Genomic DNA, 19287 nt, shown 5'->3' on the forward strand with positions numbered 1-19287 from the left:
ACGAGGTTACTTGTGTTTGGAAGTTTTGCAAAGACACCTCAGGTGGTTTTATCAATAATTAACCTTCCTGGAGTTTACAAGATGACCTGAGAGGCTCTCATTTTCCAGCAGACATGTGACTTCCAGTCTAATGCAACTCACTCAAATTCTTACCAGAAGCTACATCAGATACAGCTAATTAACACAGAGGGCTATTCTCACCACTCTGTGTGTGTGTGTGTGTGTATGTGTGTGTGTGAGAGAGAGAGAGAGAGAGAGAGAGATGAAGGAGAGCATGGGCAAGACTGATTAGGAAGGAGGAGTGAAGAAGAAAACGAGAGAAGAAACTCATTCAACCAAATTCTTCTCGACACACACTCTGCGCGCTCTCTCTCTTTCCACACACTCAGACCAGCTTCTCACACACACTTGAGGTTCAAAACACAAAGCAGAAGTGGACAGAGACGCAGGGTTTCAGAAGCCGCGGTTGGCTATGGCTCAGGGCTCTGACAGCAATGACACCAGCTACAAGTCCCCGTCTCCTGGCAGCAGACCGGTAAGCGCACTTCCACCTTCTCGGCAACGTGCTCCGACTTGTTCTCATGTCCTCTTTTCAGCAATGCTCCTTCAACCCAAACCGCTTTTCTTAATGTAAAAAAAGAAACATTAACAGCAGGTTCCAGGCGGGTTCTGGCCGCCAGAACCTCGCGCGTCCTCGTCCTCGGGTGCACAAACAGGCTGCGTGCACGACTCCGAGTGTAGGCTTTTCGCGAATTGCACAATGTGTCACTTTTCCAAGGAAGGGGGGAGAAAGAATATTTTTCGAGGAAGCGCGCGCGTGGATGATTAAAAAGCTGTCAGGAACAGGCTGCATGGCGAAGACGCTGCGTTTAAGTGTTTCTGTGCATGTGAAACTCTGAAGCTTCACGTGTGATGGTGCAGCCTGTCACACAGAGCCCTGGTCGCTTCACAGCTGCACCGCATCTCCTCTTTCAGCTTCTTCTCGTCTCTTTTAACGGATGTTCGATGTTTCCACTTGCTCCGTGACACTTTGACAGCCAACTCAGTAGTTTGATTACTTAGAATGATACCAAGGCAACGTTCAGGACATGAAACAGGGTGTGTGTGTGTGTGTGTGTGTGTGTGTGTGTGTGTGTGTGTGTGTGTGTGTGCGCGTGTGCGTGTGTGTGTGCGTACGTGTTTTACCTAACTGGTGTCTCAGCCACTCCCTGACCCTTCAGTTGTTACTCCCGTCTCCTCCAACCGTCGTCACAACCGACGTGTAAAGAGCGGGAGCAGGGCGGCACACTTTAACCGCCCCACGTGTGTTTCCCCCCCCTCAGAGTTCCTCGGACGACGCCAAGAAGGTGATGCGGCGGGAGAAGAACCGGATCGCGGCCCAGAAGAGCCGGATGAGGCAAACCCAGAAGGCGGACAGCCTGCACTTGGTGAGGAGGGGTCATTGTTGGGGTGAAGTGGGGGTCACGCTGCAGGATTGGGGTTAATGGTGCCATGAGGCAGATTCGTTGTTTAGAGAGAGATGAGCAGGACTGTTGCTGGTTCCACTCTTCATCAGCGGAACAGCGCCGGAGCTGGGATGTTACAAAATGCTACCTGACCATGTGGCGAATGTGTCACGGCTTCTGGCGGGCTGTAGGCTTGGACGCCGCTCTGCGTGTTTGCAGGAGATTAAGGAATAAATTAGCACGTGTGGGCTTTCTCTTTTCACAGCAACATCCATCACAGGCGCGTGAATTGCTTTCCTCCTCACCCGGAGCCTAACGTTCTGCCTCCGGCGGTGCCTTTGCCTCACCCCTGAGAGCGGCGCTTCTCTGAACCTTATCAGATGTTTCGTTTTTGCTTGTTTTTTTTTCTTAAACCTCCGAAGAAAAAAAATCCCAGCCAGTAGGAAGTCAATTTAAATATGAAATAATTCTAACAGTTAATTATAGAATCTAATCAGAAGTGACAGAGAGCTCCAACGTATGCTGTGGTTTTGCTTTCACTAGATAAACAGGAAGATGTATTTTCCCTCTCAATGACACACTAGCTTATTTCCTGTTAGATCGTTTTTCATAGGTTTAACTACGCTTAGATTGTGGGCAGGAGAGGAGAAAGGGGCAGGTGCTTCTTGTAAAGCCTTGCCAGCAGTGGGCTGTATTGCTAAGTGACGCAAGCCCAGGGGTTTACCCTGAGTGGGACAGTCGTGTAACCTTTGGGCAATAGCACTATGACCTTTTCATTTCAGTGGAAGGGTTCCTCCCCACAATGCTTAGATCACTTTTTGTCGCTATCTGTACGCTGGTGATCAGTAACAGGCAGGCGAGGTTGAAAATGACAATGAGCTCATCTGGAACTGTGGTGGTGGCGCATGAGCCACATTTAGGTTATACCGTGACTTCGAAGTGACCTGACACGGTCACAGTGGCAAAGGATGAGGTAAAAAGAAAAATGTCAGCGATAACAATAGGTAGAACTGTTTCAAAGGTCTACAGTGAAGTGACAGTTTGCTGAGGGGAAGTGAAGAAGGCAGGCCAACTGAAAGAGGACGCAGCGTGACCCCGGCAAAGGTCAAGTGGTGTTATTGCGTTTGCTCTCGCAAATAACTTTTTGTGAAAATGAAAGTCAAAGCAAGTGGAACGTGATGGTCATCAATAGGACGCCATCTGAGGCTCGAGTATAAAAGAAGCAGAAGCTATTTGTAAATAATGCTTGACCCAAACAAACAGATGAGTCGACATCTTGCTGGGGGGGTCATTGATGGCAGCAGGAACGGTTATTTTTGGAGCGTTTTGTTCTGCACCTTGGGAAAGGATGCTAACAGCGCTCACGCTGGGTGAACTGAATGGAACCTAAACATGCTAACATGCAAAGTGTGTAGCCAGCACGCAAACAAAGCAGGTGGAACAATCGGCCTTGATCGTTCCCACCTGCAGCTTCCTGTTTCCTGCCAAATTGTGTCAGGAGTTTGTTTCAGGCAGCCGGAAGGTTTAGAGACGACGTGATTCCCAGGATTAGCTGAGCTAACCAGGCAGGGTTGACGCCTTACACTGGCACTACCCGGGCACCTGCCTTCACTGAAAATTTCCATTCTTTTCCCCCAGGAGAGCGAGAACCTGGAGAAGGAGAATGCCGCCCTGAGGAAGGAGGTAAAGCAGCTGAGCGAGGAGGCCAAGTACCTCGCGTCTGTGCTGAGCAGCCACGAGCCTCTGTGCACGGGACTCACCCCCCAGAACCCCGAAATCCTGTTCCCTACTCACCATGGCAGCTACCACCACCAGCACATCACCATACCACACTACCAGCACTGACCTGTCCAGCTACGGAGCGGCGCCGGTGACGCACTGCCAACAGACGAGTGACCTCAACTAACAGAGAGACTGACTGGTGACATGTCGCCCAAAGTCCACACGACAGGAGCGACCTGACAGACCGACCAGTGACAGCACAGGATCTAAACAGGAAGAAATGTATTTATTTTGTCCCTTTTTAAAAAATTTGGGCTTTATCTGATTGGTATCAGTGGTACATACGAACATGATGTGAGTAAAAGATAAAAAACCAGTCTTTGTTTACATTGGGAGGACAAAAAAACATGTTCAGGTGACTCACATGATGCTGTATGTTTGTCGTTTGCTTTTTTATTTTTTTCCACGGAGGCCATCTCTTCCGTGAGTATCTTGTGTTCGTTTTCCGCTGTGTAAAATGTGGCTCAGTACTGCTCAGGTGTTTTTTGACAGCTTTGATTGTTGACAAAAAAGAATGTAAAAGGCCGAAAAGGTATGGAAAAAGGAGGATACAGGAGGAACGGTGATGCAAAGTGGGGCTTACCTAGATATATTTATTGAGGCGCTATTCAAGAATTCAGCAGGATGTAGAAAGTAGATGATCCCAGAAATGGGATCCCACCACCTGAAAGTGCCAGCACCCCCTTTTTGCTGCTTCTACACTCAGACGGTGACTCCTGTTCAATTTTCTCAAGCCCCTCACACGACGTGACCAAATGTAATGTAGACTGGCTTTTACCCTGAATTGTGTCAAAGTTTTGTTTTTGTAAATGACTAAATTATTAGAAAAGAAGGCATGAAAACTCACAATGCTGTTTATTTTTTCCCCTTTGGTTTGCTCTCAATTGAGTTATGTTTCTATATAAATACTTTGTCATTGTGATGAAAACATGTTCAGGGTGTCTGTTGTTCAATAAATATTGACCTCAGAGTGTAAACGACTAATCATGTTAATTGGAATCCAGAAAAATTTAAATATTATGCTGGATTTGCTCTCAACACCACTCAGAAGACGGATTTTAATAATCTCGGAGATACTTCTTTTTGTCGTGCAACAGGTCATTTCACCGAATGTCCACCAGGGGGCGCAGTTTCACATTTTGAAATATGACGTTAGAGTATTTAAAAGAGCACAAACTATTATTGTGATTACTTTTGTGATAATGTAACAATAATATTCATGTAGAGTTGAGTTACAAATGAAGCTAAATTGATGATCTGATTGATTGATGATCTTGTTTTCGAAGTACTTATTATAATTAAACTACTACTTAAAACAAATTTTAAAACTAATTTAACTAAAGTGAGATTAAATCCCTAATTCATAATCGAGTGTCACACTAGAAAAATATTTGCTCCAACCTGGATACTGAACTATAACCGCGGGCGTTGATTCAGGAAAGAACCATATTTGAAGCTCCTCCCCCGCTCACGACCGACTACTTTTTAAGAACCCGTTGAGGATTTTAATCCGGGTGGAGGGTCACCGCAGGAGCTCCTACACGTGTAAAACTCTGGGAGATCGCGATTGCAAAGAGCGGACTTGAGCTCTTGAATAGATCCTGTAACTTTTGTCAATTAAAAACAAACTTTGGACGCCGGTTCGATTGACTTGAACCCGGAGAGAGAGAAAGGGAGGGAGAGGAAGCGTGTTTATGAGTGGAGAAGATAAAAGAGAAATTCGAGTCGACGCTACTGTCATAACTCAGATTCAGCCTGGATTTGTAATCACAGCAAGTTTAGGTGAACTTACTCGCCGCTTTAATGTGCTTCCACACCCCTAAAATCTAGTCTTGTAACGGGTTGAGCAGTCCTGCTCGGTTGTCTATTTCTGTCCCACATGCGCGCATTGAGTGGAAAATGAATGAGAACCAAGCGTTAGGAGACTCTCAGGCCACCGCGGATGACACCAAGGTGGGGTTGGAGAACCATGCAAAGCTGGAGGCGGGAGACGCGGCGCAGCCCGACGACGATCGGGGGCAGCTGGGCGAGGAGCTGCCCCCCACCCGCCTGTACAGGCGACGCTGGATGATCGTCCTACTGTTCAGCTCCTACTCGCTGTGCAACTCCTACCAATGGATCCAGTACGGCATCATCAACAACATTTTCATGAAGTTCTACGGCGTGGACACCTTCACCATAGACTGGATGTCCATGATCTACATGCTGACTTACATTCCTTTCATTTTCCCCGTGACCTGGCTGCTGGACAAGAAGGGGCTCCGCGTCATCGCGCTGGTGGCCACGGCGCTCAACTGCGTCGGGACCTGGATCAAGGTAGTCAGTGTCCGACAGGACCTGTTCCCCGTCACCTTTCTGGGGCAGTTCTGCACTTCTTTGGCGCAGGTGTTCATCCTCGGGATGCCGTCGAGGATCGCGTCTGTGTGGTTCGGTTCGAACGAAGTGTCCACCGCCTGCTCAGTCGGGGTCTTTGGGAACCAGGTAGGCAAAACACAGAATCCACTAGAGTTTGTGCTGTGGCCAAAGTAAGATTCAACGTAATTCATCAATGATTATCGACTCCACAGCTGAATTATTGTCATCTGGAGGTTGGCAACATCTGGCGCGTGTGCGTAATTACGCACAATTGGTGAAGCCAATATCTTCAATAAGATACAGAAATATTTAGTAAAGGGGTAATGTAGAAAGGAGCAAAACCAACATCAATGCTCCGAATAAATCACATGGGCAAGTCACGTGGTCGCCCAACGTCAATCATTGAGAGACTGGGCAGAAATATTTGTCACTTAACTGAAGCAATGACTTCTATGCTTGTAGTTATCCTAAATTAACAACCCACAGCACTAATGGCCCACTTGTTATGGAAAGTGTTATTTACTTGGTCTCGTTGTTGTTAAAAGTATATTTACCCTGTGTTCTGTTTACACCGTGTTTAAAGGAAAACAGGAATTGCCACCTGTCCTTGGGGTGTGTTTTTATTGAACTGGTTTTCTGCCCTGTGGTGGTTACCCCCACCACCTGTACCTCTGGTAACCCCAAATTGCCCTACAAACATTCCTATTTAATACTCTTTTTGATGCTGTGGAAAGTTTTTTTTTAAATTTATTTTTATTACATATATCCATCATGATGCAGGAAACAGAAACAATTCCAATTTTACAAGAAGCCGAATTAAATCAGAATGGGGGCATTTAAAATGATTTCATGGTTGGAAACAAAGGGCTAGCGTGGTCTGGTTTGGTAGGAGTGGTTTCTGGAGAATGGGAAGATTCCCTTCGATTAACCTCACGCGTGCCTGATTGTGGATGCAGCTGCACATTCTCCGAGAGTCTGGAGCTCATTCCACTGTGCTGCCTGCGCTCAGGACGCTAAACTTGAACGCTCGCACCTTCCAGGGCCCCTCTCCAGGCTACATATAATGCCAGGGGACAATACCCTGAAAGGCAGCCGGGACAATCCTGGCCTCGGCGCTGGAGCGTGGCTTAAGGATGCGGACGGCGTTGCAGGACCGGCGCCGCCACAGTCGGAAGCTGGGGCCCCGAAACGGCTCCGCAAGTCTGAGCTCAAGCTTTACCCCAGCCGCTGGCTCATGCTGTGGGTCTTCAGCGCCGTCTCCGCCAGCAACGCGTCCATGTGGATCCAGTACGGCATCATCGGCAACATATTCATGCGCTTTTACGGCGTAGACTCTCTGGCCGTGGACTGGCTCGCCATGATCTACCTGCTCACCTACATCCCGCTGATCCTCCCCGTCCTGTGGCTGCTGACCAGCAGGGGAATCCGGGATGTCGTCCTCGTCGGCGCCGCCTTTAACTGTATCGGCGCTTGGATAAAAGTGGGCAGCGCGGCTCCGGACATGTTCGCGGCGGCCGTCCTCGGCCAGTTCGTGTGCTCGGTAGCAACCGTGTTTGTGCTGGGGATCCCTTCTTACCTCGCCTCGGTGTGGTTTGGGGCGAAGGAAGTTTCTACCGCCTGTTCCATAGGAGTTCTGGGAAACCAGGTATGTTGGATGCAACGCTGGGTCGGATGCCGCAAGACTTTATAGCGTCCTGGTGTTGGAGTGGGCAGGAGATGGAAGAGTTCCCAGTTTGGTTGTCTTTCAGTTAAACTGGAGTCAGTTTTGATCGCCTGATAAGAGGAGAGAGAATCAGTGGGTTTGAGCTGTTCTCCCCTAAAAACATGAAAACATATAGTTCATATAAATGAGAAATATCACCATTGTGTGGTTGAGACACAGGCTGAGAGCAAATCTTTCTTCACCTCTTTATAGCCAAGAACAACAGTTTTTAATTTGTGCTCCGTCTGTTTTTTTTCCTCCTCCAGCTCGGCATCGCCATCGGCTTCCTCGTCCCCCCCATCCTGGTGCCCAATGTGGACGACATGGACGAGCTCGCCCATCACATCCGCATCATGTTCTACATCACGGCGGGGGTGGCCACCTTTCTCTTCGTCCTTGTGGTTTTTGGTAAGGGTCACCGGGACGACCTCGGGCGTTTTTACACAGCATTAGATGTTTAGAGCTGCCTTCCATCAGGAGGAACGTCTCTCCACAAGACCCGTGGGTAGAAACCTTTAAAGCGAGTGTTTAACTCGGCTATTTTCTAATCAGTCGATGTTGGATGGCGACGCCAGCAACAGCAGCGCCCCTCTTGAAGTCGCCCGACTTCTCTCGCGCTTCCGTTTCCAGGCAACATTGCTGTTTCCTTCAGGATTTCCAGTGTTTTAACAGCAGTGCAGGGAAATGCAGGAACTCACCAAACATGCGCGTTTGAACGTTTGCAGGAGGAGGAAGTGATTAAGCTGAGGTGTCAAACAGGAAATCAGCTGTCTGAAAAAATGCGTTGCAGCAGTTGCCTGGATCAGCTGCACATTCATTCTTCTCCTTTTCCCTCATGTGACCTCATGACTGAGGTCACATCTGCCGCCCACAGTTGTAACAGCCTTTTAAAAGAAGGAACCTGGGAGGTGCGTTGGATTCTGGAACAGCAGTTATTGGCCACGATGGTGCGCCGCTGTAGGAAACCGGGAAATGAGAAAAGCTCTTGTCTTGTGCTGGGTTGAGGGGGGGTTCGCGTCGCGCATTCGCGAAGACAAAAGGTTGCTTGTGAAAGCGTTGCATAGTTCAGGCTAAAACAGAGTTGTGTTTGACTAAAAAGTGGCGGTTTGTGCGTCCAGAAATGCTGATTTGGCCTCATTTGTGACAGTGATCCTTTCAGAGCTGCAGCCCGTTACACCTCGGAGGAAATGTTACAGGCCTACAAGGCCTCTCTCACAGGCTGCGTTTGCCACCCTTTATCAGGCCCGTGACCTCACACGTGCACGCAGCCGACCATGTGTGAGGGTTCTTCTGCTGGCGGGGCCATCTGAACACAACCTGTTCCTCTTATCTGCTGGGAAACAAACTATGATTTAATTCAGTGGAAATAATGTAAAAATGACCTCAAAGTTTCTGTGCTATTGTAACCGTTTAACCTATGGAATCTTTAATGCAAAGGCGCGTCCCCCGTCTGCCCTCTTAGTCTTCCAGGAGCGTCCGGAGCTGCCCCCGACTCAGGCCCAGGCCAGAGCTCGTAACATGCCCCCGGAGGAGTACTCCTACGTGGCCTCCATCCTCAGGCTGCTCCGGAACAGACCCTTCATCCTCCTCATCCTCACGTACGGTGGGTGAACTATATGACCTGTTTATAATAAGTCGGGGAAGTGTGAATTTTTCATATTTAATAGGACACGCCCCCCTGGTCCGGCCGGGAACAGATGGATTGGAGCTTTTCCTGGAAAACTGCGTCAGCGTGACAGGCTAATCCGCGGGGATCTCATGAGTTATTCAAGAGCTTATGGACAGAAGCATTTTTCTCCCCTCTTTGCTGGGTGCAAAGTTTCATTGCCATCTGATAATGTTTAACGACCCGGCTCGACGTGACGTCTCTCTGAGCGTTGGTCAAGTGGTGGCGCGGCTGACGGCGGCGAGCGGGACAGAGGCCTGTTTCAGGCCGCTCGCCGCATCACTTCCCCTCAGACTGGACTCATTTTAATGTCCTCCGGTCTGCTGGACACATTTGCTGCCGTCTGGTTGAGCGGAGCTGCTGTTCCTCCGTCATATGATCAGATCTCAGGTTTATTTACACACGTTTTGTCCTTTTATAGGATAATCCTCAGCTCTCTGTTGAGGAAACCAGCCCGGTTGGGGTCATTTATCTGAACCGTGGCTGTAAAACATCTCAGAATCTTCTGGTTAAAGGAAGCTTTGGTCTCTGCTTTGATGGTATGTCTCCCCCCCCAGGTCTGAACGTGGGCTGCTTCTACGCCGTTGGCACGCTGCTGAACCGCATGATCATCGACCATTACCCTGTAAGTTCACTTCGCTCTGTGTGTGTTTGCCCCAGTTTCAGGGCTTCAGAAACGTTAGCTTAAACCCAGTCAGGTCGAAAGGCCGTTGACCTAAATCCTGCCTGTTGTGGGTCCTCAGGGTGAAGAGGTGAACGCTGGGAGGATCGGCCTGACCATCGTCATCGCAGGCATGGTGGGATCGCTGATCTGCGGCATTTGGTTGGACAAAACTAAAACTTACAAGTGAGTTTGGGGACGCGTTTAGCATTAGCCGGACCATTTTCCTGCCTGTTGGTGGTTGTTTTGGCTGATTGCGCCCCGCAGGTCCTGTTTTTCGTTGATGTTTTGGTTGCCGGGCCTCCGAGGCTGTTTGTCCAGCTGCACGGAGCCACTCTGGTGACCTGGCGTTGCTCAGGCTTTGTGGCCGCCGCGACCGCGGTGTCAATGTCTCCGCCAGCAGGCGACGAGCTAAAGACGGGTGACGTCGGGATCCAGTTCAGCTTTGTTTACAGCGCGTCGGGGAGAAACAGACTGCGGAGCTTGTTTGTTTTCTCCAGTTCGCTGGAGAAAACAAACATTAAAGTTGCCTGCTAACTAACCCTGGAAGGTGCCCTCTGAAGATTTCCTGGTACTAAAAGTGAACATTTGCGCGATCACGCAGGACAAACAGCCCGAAGGCGTTTACAGAGGAGCGGTCCTCTCCACCGGCCTGGGGGGGGTTGGTGCCGAGCCAGATCGATCACGGAGTGAATGAGTAAATAAATGTTGTGTCTCTGCAGGCAGACGACCCTGGTGGTCTACTTCATGTCTCTGGTGGGGATGATCGTCTACGCCGCCACCCTCCATCTGGGGCACCTGTGGGTGGTCTTCATCACCGCCGGAGCTCTGGGGTAAATCGCTCGCGGATCCTCTGTTATTGATCCTTTCTCCGCCGTTTGCCGAGCAGAATTGGAGTGTGTTTACCTTGAACAGGCAGCCACACACACTCAGCCAGAATTGGCTCTTGTACACACTTTTTTTACAGTCTTGTTTCCAAGCAAACCGCCACCAAGCACCTCGAAGCGTTCGGAGCGCCTCCATAAAGAGACAGTCTGAATGCTATTTAGCTACGCTTTGGAATGAGCCGGGATTCTGCTTCAACCCTCTGACTCCTGGTTACACCTGGTTACATTCCTCCCTCCTGGGTAATTTCCTGGTCAACCTGTGCAACTGTTCCCGCCTCTCCTTCCACATGTTCTGGACTTTGCCCTCCAGCTGGGCTGCTCGGCGCGTCTTCGCCAGCCTCGACCTTTGTCTTCTTCAGCCTTTTCTTTATCACGTGTGACTAAAGTGTTTGGAACATGCCAGGAGCCTGTTGGAGGCGTCCACGTGGCCTCTCCAGTGTTTGTATTTCTGCAGTCCTGACTGTGATGGTGGGGGGGGGGGGGGGGGGGCGCCACCTGCCCACCCCTGTTGCCCCTGAATCATTATCCATCAGAACGTCAGTCGGCGGCCGCTCTCTACCCCGTCTGACTACCTCCGCAGCCTGTTACCGTGGTAACGCAGAGAAGCTATCCAGTTAGCCTCAGTTAATCCTGATCAGAAATCTGCTATGAAAGTCTGAAGAGCAACGTGTAATGTTCTGATAAGGGGATGGGATGTTTGCGAGCCGGATGTCGGTTCTTCCTGATGGGCTGAACTTGAACCGACCTTTATTGATCTGTTTGTTGAGTGTGTTGAGTTTGGAGAATCTTTACTTCCTGCCGTCACCAGATTGTCTGATTGCTCTCCTCTGTCACGGGCGCCGGGGTGTCCAGGTTCTTCATGACGGGTTACCTGCCTCTCGGCTTCGAGTTTGCGGTGGAGTTGACCTACCCGGAGTCGGAGGGAACCTCCTCGGGGCTCCTCAACTGTTCGGCGCAGGTAAGGCCGAGCAGCGTGGTCGGTCAGAATTCCCAGCGGCTCCGGTCCTGACTGTTTCAACGTTGGCAGGTGTTTGGAATTTTCTTCACCATCTGCCAGGGGAAGATCATGGACCGCTTCAACACGATGGCAGGAAACATATTCCTCTGCGTCTTTCTCCTGGTGGGCACAATAATGACAGGTGAGCCCCCCTACCCCCCCCACCCCCCCACCCCCCCTCCTGAGCCTCCAGCAAACACAGCGACGCTTCCAAAAGGCATCCGAGACCGTTTTCCCTGCTCTGTTGTGGTCGCTCCGGCGTGAAATCATCAGACCTTGGTGGGCAGCACCTTTTATCTCTACACTTGTTTACATTCTTGGAACCACGCAGGCATTCCAGCATCCAGCAGCAGTTTGCTGTCATGCATTAAGAAGGATGTCCTGTTTATGAGCAATATCTAACTTTAAAAAAGGCTTTAGCCACTGAACCGGGTGCTACAAAAACACTCTGAGTTTAATTATTGAGACGTTGGTGCCAACAGAGGTCGACTGACTCACTGTGGCTGGCGGGTCTTAGTCAGCACTCGCACACATGAGCGTCTGGACCGATGGGCTTAAATGTCAGTTTCTTTTTAGGCGGAGAAGCGACTTTGTGTGAAATCCACAAGTGCAAACTCGCAGTTTCAGCATCGGTGCAGTCGGCACACAGATGCTGCTCGGTGACAAAGGTCGCAGCTTGTTGTGAATTATTCTCCTAAAGTCGCAATTGAGTTTAATGATTACGCTTTTTATTATGCCACACAACTGTTTGCTCTTTTAAAGATTGTGATGCAAATTAGGGGGCTTCAGGTGACTCTTTTCAAAATTAAATGCCATTAATATGTTGTTAAACACTCAACGATGCATCATATTTAATAGACGTTGTTATTATAAATCTGTGCTCACTGGCGCCACCAAGCGGAAGTTATGTAATTACACCTGATGATAAATTCCTCTGTGGATGTTGGTATAAACTGGATCCATTACCAACAATAGGAAACCTGCAGGGGAGGGGAACATCCTCACCCTGCCAGAAAATCAGAGTTTGTGTTTCTCTTTGTACACAAAAATGGAAGCAAAACTTGTTTTTTATCTGTGCGTTTAAATCTAAATATTGTTGGCAGGTAATGTATGAGTCCTGCTGTTTTTTACCCTCCATGGAGTTCTTTTTTAACGTGTGTGTGTGTGTGTGTGTGTGTGTGTGTGTGTGTGTGTGTGTGTGTGTTGCCTCTGCAGGATTTATAAAGTCTGAGCTACGAAGGCAAAATGCAAACCTGTCGTCCAAAACAGGCGTAAGTGCAAAGATTTCCATTTGGTTTCTAATACATTCGGGACACGTCACAGCAGGAAAAACACACTTTCTGTGGCAATAATCTGGGCTCTAATCCGTTTGGCTCCTGGATGTAAAAGGTGAACTAATGATAGCTGCGTGCTTGCCCTACTGTGCTGAAAAGCATGCACACGGGCCACGTTTACCTCTCCAAAAATAACCCCCTCTGTTCCCTCTGTACATATTCTAGTTGCATTTACTCATCTTGCATGTCCACAGTTTTCCTGCCTCAAACTAACGCCATCGTCTCTCAATTGACCCTGATTGAATACATTTTGTAGTTTGATTTTTGCAGCTTTTCCTCACACTTCGGTCATTCCGAACCTTCTCCTTCCAGTTAGACACACACCTCTCTCTCTCTCTCTTTCTTCTGTCTCTGATTTCTGACCCACCAATGATCAGTAGCTGTTGTTTTAGGTGGAGGGGCAGATGCCAGGACGACACTATGGAGCCACAGCTTTAATCTCCCAGCAGCAGACTCCTCCTCAAGCCTGATTTATACACATTTCTGCTTTAAAAAACCCCACAAAAAACCCAAAAAACAAAGCAACCTCATCAAATCTTAGCTGGACTGACGGGTCCACAAAGGTAGGAGGGCAGAGCAGTCACGCTGGTTAATCAGCACAAGCTGCCACTGTCCTTTTCTTTCACACTGAGTCACGCGGGAGTGTCATTTTCTCCAAGTTCATCTGCTCCTTGTTTGAATGGAAGTTTCTATTCAAGTTAGAGGAGTTTCCCGACACTCCGAGTTTCCCAACCCGCTGAGATACACTTAACAGTAATGTGCTACATGTCTGACTATGAGTTTGGCCTGTTCTGGCAAGTTATTACCTGCAGCACAGCTGCAGCCTAAGGTAAATAGACACTTTTATTTTTTTTACTAGTGAACTTGATATTTATCATATTTACATGGAATGTCGATATTTTTACCTAAAACATCACGCTTGAAACTGAATTGACACATCAGCTGCAGTTCAGTATGAAGCTGTGTTGCTTTTTTGTACTTGAACAGCACAGGTGAGATCAGTGATGTGCGCGTTTGTGCGCACAAGCTGATTTTCTCCGTTGTTTAGTTGCCATTAACAGTATGAAAGCGACTGACGGTGTGTCTTGGTCGCCCTCTGGTGGCCGAGTGCAAGAAGACACTCAGGTTTTGTTTACTGTAAGAAAAAAGTGTTAAAATAAAATGAGAAAAGCTGCATCTGATGCAGTTGAGGATAGGTCCTCTCAAATTAGTAATCTGATTAATGTTTTTGTGGAAACTTTAATTATCCATAAAACACTAAAAAATAAAAGGTATCAAAGCATCTTATGAGGTTGTGCTGCATTGCAGCGTAACCAGAGCCTTTCCTCAAACTTAGACCTGCGGGCACTTGGTTGATTCTGTAGCTTCTCGTCCTGGTTGCACTCATCTCCCGTAGGTCACAGCTTTTGTTTCGTTGCGAGAGAAAATGTAGCAATTTTACATGGGCGCATGTAAGAGAAGAAACTGAATTATAACATTCTAACCTCTGGGTTTGGGTCTAATGATTATCTGGAAGCACCTTTTTTCTGTAATGACATTAGCACTGCTGCCATTTGTTCCACTCCGGATTATAGATGTAGTTTTGTTCAATTCTGTCAAAGCCATTTTTAGCTAGCACACAACCAGGGTCTTAAATAATTCTGAGCCCCTTGAAAAGAGGAAAAAGAAACCTCACCTCAGAAAATGAAGACATTTTAGATGTGACAGTAAAGGACAAATGGTAACACCGCACTTGTTAAGTTGATGTGCCTGTTTTGGTTGTTAGGGACCTACTGACTGCCTCAAGGGGAGCCTGGCGGCACCTTCTGTCATCAGAGAAGCCAAGTTTTAGACACACACACACACACACATAAATTCACAAAAGCAATTCTAATCCTTGTTACAGTGCAATTTTAGACCATACCTGCCGCGTTCATTTCATATTTTTAGAAAAGCTGACAATTGTACAAATTCAAATTTGTGATGTGTTGAGTATTTTTATGTCAAATCTAAAATAATGGCTTCAAATTTAAAGGACAAGCTCGGGAGAACAGTATCATTAAAATTTGAGCATATAATTGATTATAGAGAAGAAAACTCAAGTTATTTGCACCATCACTGACTATGTAAATACAAGATACTATGTGAAATACTACATGAAGCTAATTTACCATAGAAGTGTTCTGGGCAGCTCGAAGTAGACGAATAAATCATGTGAAATGTATTGTAACCATTTACGCTAAATAAAGCTGTTGCTTAACTTTATTATACTGTCAACCAAAATAAAAGAATTAGTTTTTAAGATGCCAAACTTTTGGTATGTATAAACTTCTCTCAATGTTTGCATTGTTAAATTTAACTGGTGCATTTTGTGTCTTCAAGTGGTTAATTTTCCCCAACACTGAGGTTTTATTTTCAAGTTCTTCCACTTTGAAGGGTATTTGTAGTGAACTACTTGGTATTTCGCAGGCAAATGTGCTTCTTATTACACATTTCTCTGACAGATGTGGTTAGTCTTGGGGTTTATAATGCACAACATTAAAAACCTTCAAAGTGCTGTTTACTTATTCAAACGGCATCAATCATTTTCTGATTACTAAATTTACCTTTTGTAAGATTAAATTTTTTCCTGGATCTTTTTTTTTTTTTAATGTCTGTTACGACCGTACCTTGTTAGTAACCCGAAAGGTAAAGGAACGCACATAAAACACACAACAGAGCGGGTAGACTTTCTAGGTGAACTTTATGAGGTAGGGTCCCACAACAATATAATACACCAACAGAAACACATCCCATCTGGCAGAGAACAAAACAGGGATAACAAAGGGCGGCCTCCTCTACCAGCCCAAAGAGGGACCGTCGGATAGGGAGCCGACCCTCTAACCCTAACACAAAACCACCAAACCCTAACTCCAAACAAAGCCGAGGAAGCTCTGCCAGCGGGCGTGAGGGGATCCACGGATCAGCAGTCAGGCAGGTACGCTCAGGAGCAGCAGTGGCAGGAAAGCAAGAGAGCCCGAGCACGCCGCATCTGTGGCCTTAAGTAGGACAATGGCCAATTAGCCTCACCAGGAACACCTGGTCACAGGGAGACAAGAAAACAGTTATTGCTTGGGTCATCCCCTAGAGGGAGACAACGTAACAGTCTCAATAAGTAAATGTAACAGATAACTACTTTAAAAAGAAACTGAACTTTTATTGAAAATTAAATTTACTCCAAGGCGTAACTCGTATTTACCGCATGCAGCCACAAGGTGGCGGCATTGTCACGCAAAAGCGCAGTTATCAGTAAACTCAACAAGGAGGCCAAAAACTAAATTAAAGTCTGTGTTTTCCCGCCCGTTTTGATTATTTGCGCCTAAATTCAAACGACCTTTGATTAGGAAATCGTCTCTGAAGTGTTGGTGTGGAAAAATGACTGAAGGAAACATCCGATTGGTTTAAACAGAGATAAAGTCGCCTCAGCCGCTGCATAATGAGCTCATCCTGACTTCAGGCCAGTGCTTGGAGAACAGCTCCCATTCAACTGACTCTCTCATGATCTCATTGTTCTCTAGTTAGTTAATGACCGATCCCTGGCAAAGGCCGCTTGTTAAAGTTTCTGTCACGGGTTTTTCTTTGGACTTCATCGCTACACAGATGATGGCGAGCGGCGTGCCGTTAATCTAAGAAACAGGCTGTGTACTGTAACAACACGTGTATCAAACGGGGATGTTTGAGAGCAAAGAAAAGGGCCCAAAGTGATTAATGGCTGATTAAAACCCTCCAACCGTTTCTGTCCATCTAAAACCAAATGTCTCGGTGGTCCGGGCTGATTTTTGGGCCACGTCTTCGCTGCCCAGCCCTCGCCATTTTGATGCTTCGGGGACGAGCGAGCCACCACGGCACCGAGGACGGTCGGTGGTGCACATCTCGTGGCCGCAGCCCGCCAGCACGCCAGCTCTAATCTCCCCTGAGAGGCGGCTCCATTATTCTGTCCGTGGTCACGTCTGTCATCGGCCCGGTGGTCCGTAGATACCGTCCACCATCCACACGTGATGGTGGACGGTATCTACGGCAACAGGGAGAAGTGTCGAGTGTGTGAATGTTTGAATGTTTAACGGCGAGGGAGACTGAAAGTGTGGCGTCTCCGCCGTGTTCTGGAGAGGCAGCCGGGCCTCGGCACTGCCCGCTCTGGAGCGACTCAGTTGGACTGCAGGGAAGGGAGGTTCTGTTAGAAAGTCCGACCTTTAACCCTGGCTGGGAGCCAGAGAAACTGTGCTTGGTACCGCTCTGCTTCCTCACACTCCTGTGTGTGTGTGTGTGTGTGTGTGTGTGTGTGTGTGTGTGTGTGTGTGGCTCCTTCAAGTCGTTACCGAGCAAACGGGCAGAATTTACGGTCGGTTCTGTGTCCTGAGGCGCGGTTGCGTAAATCTTCCCGTGGCGGCTCCGTCTGAGGACTTGGCGGTTGAGCCGCTTTCTGTCCTCGGGTCCGTGGGTCCACTCAGAACACCACAGCCGTCCCCTCGCGGCGCCCCTGCTCACCGTTTGGATCGGACCGGGACGGTCCAGAGAGAAAAATCCTGAGCCATTTAGGAATCTCATCATGAATGTGTCATGATTGACCCGGTGACCCCTGACCTCAGCCTGGAGTTGACCGATCCTGGCCAGAGACGGTACTGTGAGCCCGGTGCGGCGCCGCTGGCCCAAACGGACCAGCATGAAGTTGTCTCCACCCTCAGGAGGGATGTTCCTTGAACGTGAAGCCAACTTTAGTGGGATTCCTCTGCAGGTGCATCGGTGGTGCCAGTCGGGACCTCGCTAGTTCTGTCTAGTGGTTCTGGTGCTGCTCCGGTCAGTCTCGGCTCTGGAGCGGACCGCACCTCCGTCCCACAGCTTTTATAGGTTCTGCAGACCGACCTCGGCGACAGTAAACATCGTTTCCCCATCTGAAACGCTAACAGCCTTTTTCGCGTGGCCCGCTTCATGTGGTTGCCCACGATTACGGCACCAGAACCCATCCCCGCGCCACACCAGGCCCGTCATCCCGCTCCGGTGGCGCTAACCAGGCGTGGTGGGCGTGCGCCGATTGTTTGGTGCAGACTAATTTCTTCCAGTGTTGCCTGTGGCCGGCGTGTTGTTCCTTTATTTTATTGTTCATGGGGAAAAATAAGTCGGCCAGTAAAAATGGGAAAAATCCCTTAATTTTCCCTCGGCTGCGGAGCTTCTGTTCTGGCCCACCGGGCTTCCTGCACAGCTGCGACTGGACCGCCCTTAAATTGGTTCCTTTTACGGGCGCGTGGAGGTAAAAGTGACCCACTCAGTTATTTATCTCCTGGAGGCTTTCCCAGTGTTTACAGGCCTCTCTCCGGCTTCAGAACGGGCCGACCGGTCCGGCACACAGCACCGGGCTTTGTGGACCCGGATTAACCTGCGCCGTAGTTAAACAAGCACACCTCCGTGCGTGGCTGCATGAATGACTGTTTCCTCACAACGTTTCCGTGAGCGTGCTGGGACACACACACACACACACACACACGCACACACACACCATATAATGCAATTAGCACCGGCGAAACACGGAGTCCTGCACCCCCGCAGGACCTCGTAAATGTCCTCCCAATATTTGCTTTCGCTACTTCCTGCGTGCACTAATTGAGTGTCGTGCATGTCGGGTCCCCCTAAATAAAATGACCTCATGGCTAAATTGGCGCGACACCAGTATCCAGACGAGGGGGGATGGGGGGGCGTAGCGGGTTGTGAGGTAAAGCCCGTGGCGGCGGGGGTGAGGAGTGTGTGTGGGGGGGTGTTTGTACACAGGGAACCCTGGGCAGCTTTTTTTTTAAAAAGTCTTTATTATTTAGGCTTTTGCCAAGCAGAGATCGGGATGGAAAATACACAGGATCTCCGGCGCCAAGTCCCCTCGCTCTCGGAAAATCCGCCCCAGACGCGTCCAAGCGGAGGGCCTGGATTTAATCACCCTCTGCTGCGTTTGTCCTCGGTCTGGAGACAAGAACTCCAATCTGCCCCCATCAGTGGGGACTCGTCGCGTCCCAGAGACACTTTCCCTATTGTGTCGGCTGCTCTCGGCATGAATCCTGACACAAACTTCCGAAATGATTGACGTCCGTAACGAAAACAAGAAAAGAGAGGGAAGGCAAATGCGGAGGAGCGAGGAGGGTTCCTATGAAATTTTATGCATGTACAAAATACCGTTCAGTCCTTTATGGTCTGTTTGCCACCAGGCTCGTGACAAATGACGTAATCCGACCTCGGCGAGTTTCCATTGTTAGAAATCACAATGCAGCCAACTAGAAGAATTCCTAATATTGAAAATGGCCTGAACGGATCCAAGTTATACCGAACTTTGCTTTTCAATAGGGGAGCATTCACTCGCTGCCAAAGTGCTCGTTAGCGTCGCTGCGTAATAGCGATGCAGCCGGGGAAAATAAGAGCGAGGTGGAGGGAGAGAACCCAGCTGCCACGGCGGTGCGACCCAG

The 19287-nt window shown here is 48.7% G+C and overlaps 2 protein-coding genes across 4 annotated transcripts; both read left to right on the forward strand.

The window, feature by feature from the left end:
• The first annotated feature begins 290 nt into the window (after positions 1–290).
• batf (basic leucine zipper transcription factor, ATF-like) lies at positions 291–4265 on the forward strand. Its single transcript, XM_003971702.3, has 3 exons — positions 291–535; positions 1323–1427; positions 3084–4265. Exons 1-3 carry the CDS (start codon positions 473–475, stop codon positions 3288–3290), a joined length of 375 nt encoding a protein of 124 aa, XP_003971751.1. The 5' UTR covers positions 291–472; the 3' UTR covers positions 3291–4265.
• A 428-nt stretch (positions 4266–4693) lies between these two features.
• Positions 4694–15175, forward strand: flvcr2b (FLVCR choline and putative heme transporter 2b). 3 transcript variants are annotated; one of them, XM_003971703.3, is made up of 10 exons: positions 4694–5708; positions 7551–7692; positions 8747–8887; positions 9508–9575; positions 9694–9797; positions 10334–10444; positions 11351–11456; positions 11526–11637; positions 12711–12766; positions 14595–15175. In XM_003971703.3, exons 1-10 carry the CDS (start codon positions 5127–5129, stop codon positions 14658–14660), a joined length of 1488 nt encoding a protein of 495 aa, XP_003971752.1. In that variant the 5' UTR covers positions 4694–5126; the 3' UTR covers positions 14661–15175. The 3 variants fall into 3 exon arrangements, with proteins under 3 accessions (XP_003971752.1, XP_011610357.1, XP_029705324.1); XM_011612055.2 differs by having other exon boundaries at positions 4695–5708; positions 13222–15119; XM_029849464.1 differs by lacking the exon at positions 4694–5708 and adding an exon at positions 5727–7227 and having other exon boundaries at positions 13222–15119.
• The last annotated feature ends 4112 nt before the right edge of the window (positions 15176–19287 follow it).

The sequence above is a fragment of the Takifugu rubripes genome, chromosome 16 (assembly GCF_901000725.2).
Source record: "Takifugu rubripes chromosome 16, fTakRub1.2, whole genome shotgun sequence".
Lineage (NCBI taxonomy): Eukaryota > Metazoa > Chordata > Actinopteri > Tetraodontiformes > Tetraodontidae > Takifugu > Takifugu rubripes.